At 40.0% G+C, this 8,672-nt stretch overlaps 1 protein-coding gene across 1 annotated transcript; it reads left to right on the top strand.

The window, feature by feature from the left end:
- Window positions 1-472: 472 nt before the first annotated feature.
- Window positions 473-6,040, top strand: fgf7 (fibroblast growth factor 7). The gene is made up of 3 exons (XM_022203201.2): window positions 473-1,074; window positions 4,540-4,646; window positions 4,830-6,040. The coding sequence occupies exons 1-3, from the start codon at window positions 789-791 to the stop codon at window positions 5,043-5,045; spliced, it is 609 nt and encodes a 202-aa protein (XP_022058893.1). The 5' UTR covers window positions 473-788; the 3' UTR covers window positions 5,046-6,040.
- The last annotated feature ends 2,632 nt before the right edge of the window (window positions 6,041-8,672 follow it).

Raw genomic sequence — 8,672 nt, 5'->3', positions numbered from 1 at the left:
ATTAAAACTCTTGCTGAAAGGGAACACACCTCTGACAACTCCTGTCATCACTCAGAGCACATGTAAGTCATTAAACTCCAGATTTTTTTAACAAGAAAAGAAGCATATTTTGTTTGTTTAAAAGTGAATGTGTGTAAATACAGAGGAGGTTACAGATCACAGATTTGTAAAGTAATCCAATAGCATTGATGCAATATTTCATTGTTTTAGGGCCATGACAGGGAGACAAATGTCTGTCAGTGTGTACCAACCAGATTTTCATTTACTGCTAGGAAATGTGCGATACATCTTTGTGTAAACACAGGAAAGCAGAAGCTACTAGAAAGTTGAATGAGAAAGAAAATTTATGGGAGCTCCATTGCAGAACTGGGCTAATCCCTGTAATCACCGATTGTTTTTAACTTGGAAGTGTTCCGAAAAGTAAAACAATTTGCTGAATTCAAACAGATTTCTTTTTTTTTTACAGTTAAAAGCTGCAAGACTGATGTCTCTTGTCGGATTATGGTCTCAAAAGGATGGAGCCGTCGATGCGCACCGTCTCTGAGGACTAAAGAGAGACATCATCTGATGATACTGTTCCCCGTCTTCATCGTGAGACTTCTCTCCAGCTGATTCCCGCCAGCTTCACAAGGTCTCCCCCACAACCGCCCCGTCTCAACATCCCACTAGGAATCCCTGCTGCAGGAAAAAGGACCCGGAGGTCACAAGTCAGGGGTCAGGGGGTCGCAGGGCTGAGGGATCTCGCATTTCAGTATGTTGTTCATTGATCCCCACTGCATTGTATTATAATGCGCAAATGGATGCTGACATGGAACCTTCAAAATCTGTTCTCGGGACTCTACCTGCACACTATCTTCCTGTTCGGCAGTGTGTGTGTGGTCTACAGTGACTGCACTCCAGAGCAACTTGCTGCCATCATGAACTGCTCCAAACACGAGCGCCACACCAGGAACTATGACTACATGGAGGGAGGAGATGTGCGCATCCGACAGCTGTTCAGCCGCACGCAGTGGTTCCTAACTATTGATGACTCCGGAAACATCAACGGGACTCAGGATCCCACCAACTGCCACAGTAAGGATAGCACTTTTTGCATACAAGGTTCATTACACGCTGCTGTGCGTAACATAAATACCACAAATATGCCAAAATATATGTTCCAAACATGCATTAACTTGAACCAGGGTGTGAACTTGTCCTTGAAAATGAAATGTTTGAGGTTACTTGTGAGAGTCGGTGGGGAACCTTTAGCTTGTCAAGGTGACAGGAGCACGTGGGACGTGTTATTGCACAGAGTTCTCCACAGTGTAATCACAGCATTAATGAGTCATAAGTCTCCGTTACTGCAGCCAAAGTGACAGAAGTAAAATGAAGCAGGTGGGGCTTTGGCTTGTTAAACTACAACACCGTTTAAACACAAGCTGTAATGAAGTAAACCGAGGGGTGTTGGAGACTTATGAGTGCCAGGCCCCTGTGACCCCAGACTCACATCAGAACAAGCTCACATTTGTTCAGCCTGATTTACTCCCCCACAAACCAGCAGCGCCAGAATGAGACACTGGGACGAAGACCTGGCAAGAATAATCTAAAAATAATTAATGATATTCACCTTCTGATGAACCTGTGGTTAGTCACAGAGGCACCCATCCATTGTTTGGAGTACAAAATTACTGTTTTATACAACAGAGAGCAAAACATATCAAAAGATGAATGCAAATTAACAGATGAATGGCACATTTTATTTGCCAGCCATAACTGTAATTTCAGTAAATTGCTCAAATGATTGCTCTGGGGGCCAACATTTTTCAAAGTTAGTGTTTTCAGATACTAAGATGTTCCCGTCATGGCGAGGACGTTTTAAGTAGTTATCATTTCCTCCTATCTGACAGTGTGGCTGTAGCTGGAATGTTGGCATGAAAGAGAGATGCCTCGTGGAAGAGATGCTTGTGCAACAATTGGCAGTGAAAGACAGAAAAATTGATTCACCCATATGTGGCTGACAATCGCACGCTAAAGGCACACACAAAGTCAACCAATAATCCTTTGATGAGCCCGTCCTGGTGCAGATGTATATGTAATAAATTAATGATTCATAGTTTGTGATTGCAGTGACCAAGAAGCTCGTAAAAGCTGATAGCAAATGAAAAAAGTATTTGTACTTCCACGAAATGAGAAAGCAGAAAAGAAGAAACCAGAATGAGAAACTTGGGGCTGCCTTATTTTTGGCTTCCACATTCCATGTGCCTCTGAAACAAAAATACAGTCCCACTTCCAGTGAACTTATGTCTTAAACCACAAGTGTTTTCTGACTTCATTATACTTGTTTTTTTTTTTCCTTTCGAAACTTTTGAATCTCAAAAGTAGAGCAAACTAGAATTTAATGTTGATATTGGGAATCAAAGCATAAAACAGTTTTGCTGAAGATATGTTTCTAAAAAAAAAACAACGTGTGGGTTCTGGTCAGGGGTATTGCTAGTTTCCAGTCCCATTTTGGTCTGAATGTGTAAACAAATCCTCAAAAACAAACAATTATAGGACAACAGGGATAGTTAGTAATAGTGCATAATAATCACAAACACATGTAGGTCCGTGTCTGAGTGAAAGATAATAGCATAACCTAATTTCAGTTTGGCCAAAATATGACGATATTGACTAAAAGGCTGTGTTAAGCCAAAGTATAGAGCAGATAAACAACAGGTTGGAAATCAAAAATTCTTAAACAAAAGCAGCTGTAAAGCAGGAAACTGAAACACAGTGATATGAAGAAAGAAGTTTGCTTTCACCTACTGTAGCTCTCCACAAAGTCACAAATAATAACACAAAAAACTGAGATGCTTCTTGAAATCAATACTCAATATTAAACTGAGTGTAATTTTGTAAACGTCAAACTGTATTTGAAGATAAAGCGAAAAGTTATTTGAGTGCATTTGCTACTCATCACCTCAGTAATAACAAGGTATTAAGCATCAAGCAGCCAATATTAATCCCGATTTTAGCAATAATGCTCAATTACTGAAAGACTGTCTGCATCGTGTAAACACTGAATACTGACACTGTTCAGAGAAAGTAGAATTAGAGATTACCCGCAAGTTAGTTTAGACAACAAATCTATTTAAGCGGGCCTTGAGAGGCTTTCCACATCAGAGACAAGATCTTAACAACATGTGTGTGTGTGTGGAAATGTGTTTCATCTTTCCACAGTACACCAAACAACTGTAGCTGTAATATTATGGGGATAACACTCCCACACTACAAGAGCCAAACAAACCACTTGCATCTTCAGTTCCCACCAATGCATGAGCGACGAACTTTGAATGTATCAGGGGATTACAAGCTAAGATGTAGCTCAAACGGTCATAATATAAACTTTGAAACCACCTTATATCATGCTAAATCGAACAGGGGCTCAGAAGAATAGGGTTCAATGAATACGATCCGACAGTCAAAGGTCAGTGATATTAAGTAAAATATCAAGTGCAAGCAGAGCACAAACAACATTCCAAGATTGGGAGACTGCCATCTGTTTGTGATCCAGCAAACACTAAAGTGCGGCATGCTCAGTGTCAGTCTGAAAAGCTTTAATGGAGTCCTTCCTCTTTTTTCTTGGCCTGTCAAATGAGAGAATTTCTGCAATATGTAAAAATTAACAACATGGTTTTTATATTAGCTAAAAAAAAATGAGCATCTGGACCTTGTTGGTGACCTTTAAAATCAGTGAAGCTTTACTGCTACATGATTCACCATAAACATAACACCAAGATCACCAAGATCTAACAGCTTTGTGTATGATTTACTGAAGCAGAACTGTTATTATTTAAGGACTAATAAGTAATAGTCTGTGCATCTGTTGGATTAAATGATAAAGTAAAATGAATTATTGTTCTTAAGTCCCTTCCAGCACTTCACTGTATGACTGCAAGTATTGTTTATATAGGATTGTATTTTTGGAGACTATTTTATGTTTACATCTGCATTTGTATGTTTAAATACAAATACAATATCAGACTTTTAACACGGCACACTTTGTTCAGTTTTTTCTTAACACATTCTATTCACTGTCCTTCAGTGCAAAGGCATGAACCGTGCACTTCGGCAACGTATAACTGCCAGACATAAAGCCAGGCGTACTATTCAATCTCAAGTTGCATGATAAAATAATTTTTGAAAATCAGAAACCAAAACAGTTACGCATAAGTGCCTTTACCCTCCCACAGATTTGAAGAGCAGGCCTAAAACGTAGCGTGCAGAGCACATGCAAGGAGGTAGTTTTCTCAGTCCCAAGAGACAGAGGCCTAATCTGTCTCCCATATGTGCAATGGCATAGGTTGTGGTTTGTGTAATGGCCACCCAGGCCAGTTAACAAGCCTTGAATAAAGCCAGAGAGACCACAGTCTGATTAATCACAGGAACTTCCTTCTCCTTTGTTAATGAAGATGAATGTTGAGTGCACAGCAGAGTCAGAGTGAAGGCTGGATGTTGACACTATCTTATCTGTTCTATAATATGTCTCATTTTCCTAACTGTCTGACTCTCTGGCAGGCATTCTGGAGATCAGGACAGTGTCTGAGGGGGGGATACTGGCTATCAAAGGTGTGAAGAGCCAGTATTATATCTCTATGAACAAGGGTGGACAGCTGCAAGGCAAGGTAATATTTTTCCTCAATGAGAACAGTCATACACTGTTATTAGCTAATCCATAATCAAGCAGACATAAAACAACTGCTCCAAAACATCTATTTGAATCACAGAGACCAAGAACCGACAATAAAGACAAATGCTGGCAGCTGCAAGCTGCATTGTTTTAATGCTTTGATGTATTTCCATTACAGAGGATCTACAATGAAAACTGCAACTTCAAGGAGGTCTTTCTAGAAAACTACTTCAACGCATACTCCTCTGCAAAGTGGACTAAAAATGGCAAAGAAATGTTCATAGCCCTGTCTCAGAAGGGAAGGCCAATGCGAGGGAGGAAGACCAGGAGGGAGCAAGTAGCATCTCACTTCATCCCTATGAAATGCAGGGAGGAGGAGAGGAGAGTGGACTGAAAACGCAAAGGACTGAGTTACAAATTATGTACGATTTCAGTCACATATTCTATATGTTATCAGACACATGTAAACTCATTACCAACATCACGCTCCACTCTCCTCAAACTGTAGATTAGTTGAGTAATATTTTATAATATGTTGCCATTCTCATAACAGAAAACAATATCAGATGTGCAAATGAAACTATCCCCAACATCCTCAAAGCAGATGTTGACACAAGAAAATATGGAAATACCACTAAAGATACTCAATGTAATTGTTCTTTTGAGATGAATACTATATTTCGTTATGATACAGTTAAGTGTTTTATTATAAACCATGTACGACACAATGTCGGGACTGTATTCTTTTCCAAAGATGATCTCCAACCAGCCAGATGAGGAGGCCTGAATGATCAACAGAGAGGTCCAGAACAGAGATTTGGCTTGACCAAGATGTGCTGAAGCAAGCTGGACTTGTCTTTCTCAGCGGTACAAAGTGCTCAGAGCACACTAAACAGAAGCACAATGAATGGCAATGCCGTGTTCAGTGAATAAAACTGTGCATAGGACGGTCTATTTGTGAATGACCTGTTTTGATCTGTCCTTCCTGAATTGAAAACCAGACTCTGGTCAGATGCACTGTAGCTGCTCACTGACTCTCTCTTCATCATTAAGGTGTGATTTTGAAAATGCTAAAATATTCTGCTGCTGCTGCTGCTGCTGAACAGATATACAGATTAAAAGACAAAGTGAACAACATACTAAATGTGTATGCTATGCAGTCTCTTTGTAGAAGAGTGAATAATCCTGACCACTAAAGGGTCATATATTTATTTGTACAGAAATTCGCTTTAGATTCTGTTGAGACATTTTCACTAAACACGACAAAGGCAGAAATAAATACCAGGAGATCCATTTATTTTTTACCACAAATGATCAAATTTCCTTTTCAATCTGAACGGTCAACTCTCACTGCATGATATCACTGCAAGTGTAAAGTACTGGCTATAACATTACAGTACACTGTCATTTATGGTTGTAAGTTATTTGTTTTCTTTATATAAAACAGATATGTCATACATGAAAGTGTCCCTGTTCCTTATAAAGTGTTCTACCTGGATCTGACAGCAGCACACGCTGTATTCATGGGTTTTTGTCCACTAGGGGGTATATAAGATCCCAAAATAAACTCACAGCAACCTGTTTATGAACTTATCGAGACACAAGTCAACACATCCTCAACTCCTCAATAAACGCTAGCTTCTTTCTTTATGTTTTTTATCAGTAACAAAGCTGGCCTTAATATTCCAGCACAAGTTTCTGAATAACTGTAATCTCAAGTTGTTTTAAGTTCAGAATGTCTGATCTGCTATTTTCTGTGATTTTGATCTCATTAGTCTCACGATCCTCTACAGAATTGTATTACACATGAAGTCCTCTGGAGATATTAAGAAGTCCATTCCACTGCTTAGCTGACATAACGACAAGATAATAAGATACATGGATGTTGTCTTTAAGATTAAATACACACTGCAAAGAAACATTTGGGAAAACTTTAGTGAGCTCGGACACTCTTTGGCCCATAATAAAAGATCACTCAGCCTGATAAAGGAGGCTGAGATGTAATACAGCTCGAGGATATATCTGTTAATTTATGATGGAAGAGAAAACTACATGACAGGGTCAAATGCTGCATTAATTCCCGCTGAGTTTATACAGTATTGATTAAAAGTGGAGTCTTGGCAGCACAGAAAAATACCGCAGACATATTGGCAGGATGCCTAAGCCATACGTTCCTGCATGTAAACACGTGAGCGCGGGCCCACAGACGCACCCCGACACAGAGCGTGAGCTTTACCTTTCTCCCGGGTTCACATCTGGCTTGGAGAACCCCTGTCAGATAAAGACAGTCAAACTGAGAGAGCAAACCTCTGAAATACGTTTGACCCAAACAACATCTGAGCAAGGTGAAGGCTTCTGCCAAGTCACGCAAAGTTAGTCTTAGCAGATAATTTGTAACATGCTCATAATGTAAACACATTTCAGAGTCAAGGCTGTGTATTCCCAGCAGGACGAGGAGAAGCCGAAGCCAGTGAGAATGAGAGAGAACCGTCACAGACGGGAAGCTGCAGACTTCCAAAAGAGAAGACGCAGCGCAGGCACGCCGGACGCATAAATTGTTACAACTTACAAGACCTTCCAAGACTTACAGATATTGTTTAATAAAATGCTCCTGAAATCACAAATCATTTTATTCTTTTTAAAAAAAGCGACTTTTCAAATAGTATAAAGTATGAAACCGACTAAACTCTTGCCAGCAATGACATTGAGTTACTTTACAGTAAAAATGATTTCCCTGATATACTGTCATTCAAATTATGAAAGAGGAATTTTTTAACCAGTGTGTCTAAATGTTTTTATTTTTGCATTATTAATAATTACTTAAGGTTACTTTCTCATGAGACATGATTGAAGGTCAGATTTATGTGTTAACACAGAAATCCACAATTCCAGATTCAAAGTACAGGGCAAACTACAATTATACAAACTATAATAATAGTTCAGAGTAATGCTTTTATCCACAAACCTGTAGTTGTATATTTCTTTGGTCAAAAAAGCAGCTAAAAAACAACCATGCAGTTTGATGAACCTCCTGGGATAAACAACAAATCTATGACAATGATTCACTGTTCATTGCAATGCTTCAGAGCTGCAGTATTACATTTGCATTTCTGTGGAAGCACAAACACAGAAAACCACGTGTCCCATAGTACAAGCTACATGTGCAGACGAAGGGTACGCCGACAAGAAGGTCTGACGCTGGCTGTGAACGGCAGAGAGTCGCAGGAAGGGGGAGGATGACAGAGTACAACGAGCGAAGACGAGCAGGGACTGAGGCTGGGGAGTCCCGTGCGATGTGGAGAGGTGGTCTTGGGGCAGCGGATAGAAAGGGGAGGCCCGGATGGGGAGAGGGAACACGCAGCTGAACTTGATACATTTCAGGGCTGTAAACCTTCATTTCCCCAGAGGAAATCTGGTGTTATGCAACCTGGGGAATTCTGTGTTTGCAGCCCTTAGCACGGAACCCCCAGAACTCCAGATTGTTGTGAAAGAGGGTCGGGACCTCCAACAGCTCGCCGCTGGATCGCATTTTTACTTGCAGTGGATTAAATCAACACTGAGACATGATAAGCTATGATTAAAAGAAGATGTTTATGAGCACCGAAGATGTTTAAGACCACTGACTTCTTCAGTCACAACTAATTACACCACAGAACATGAATAAAAAACGTCTACTGGCTCTGGTATTTCAATGAGGCGCATAAGGAAACTATCACGGGCCACCAGCAAAAAAAAAACAAACAAAAAAAAAACAACACACTACATGAGAACATTACACTAATTTCTCTAATTCTACACAATTAGTTGACCGATGTATATATACAGACCGCAATTTTAGGCATAAACAGTACAAACGGCTCAGATTTTATCACCTTTTATCACCTGTTGCAGATTGCAAATGTCACTGGATTCAAGTCCTGAGAGCAGCACAGCTCCAGAAAAAGGAATGACCTCTCCTAAAGTTTTCAAACATAAGACAATTTCTTGGTTTTGCCACATGGACATTTGCTTCCACCATCAG

Source organism: Acanthochromis polyacanthus, chromosome 2, assembly GCF_021347895.1.
Source record: "Acanthochromis polyacanthus isolate Apoly-LR-REF ecotype Palm Island chromosome 2, KAUST_Apoly_ChrSc, whole genome shotgun sequence".
In the NCBI taxonomy this organism is placed as follows: Eukaryota; Metazoa; Chordata; class Actinopteri; family Pomacentridae; genus Acanthochromis; species Acanthochromis polyacanthus.
This window is presented reverse-complemented; position numbering and strand designations above follow the sequence as displayed.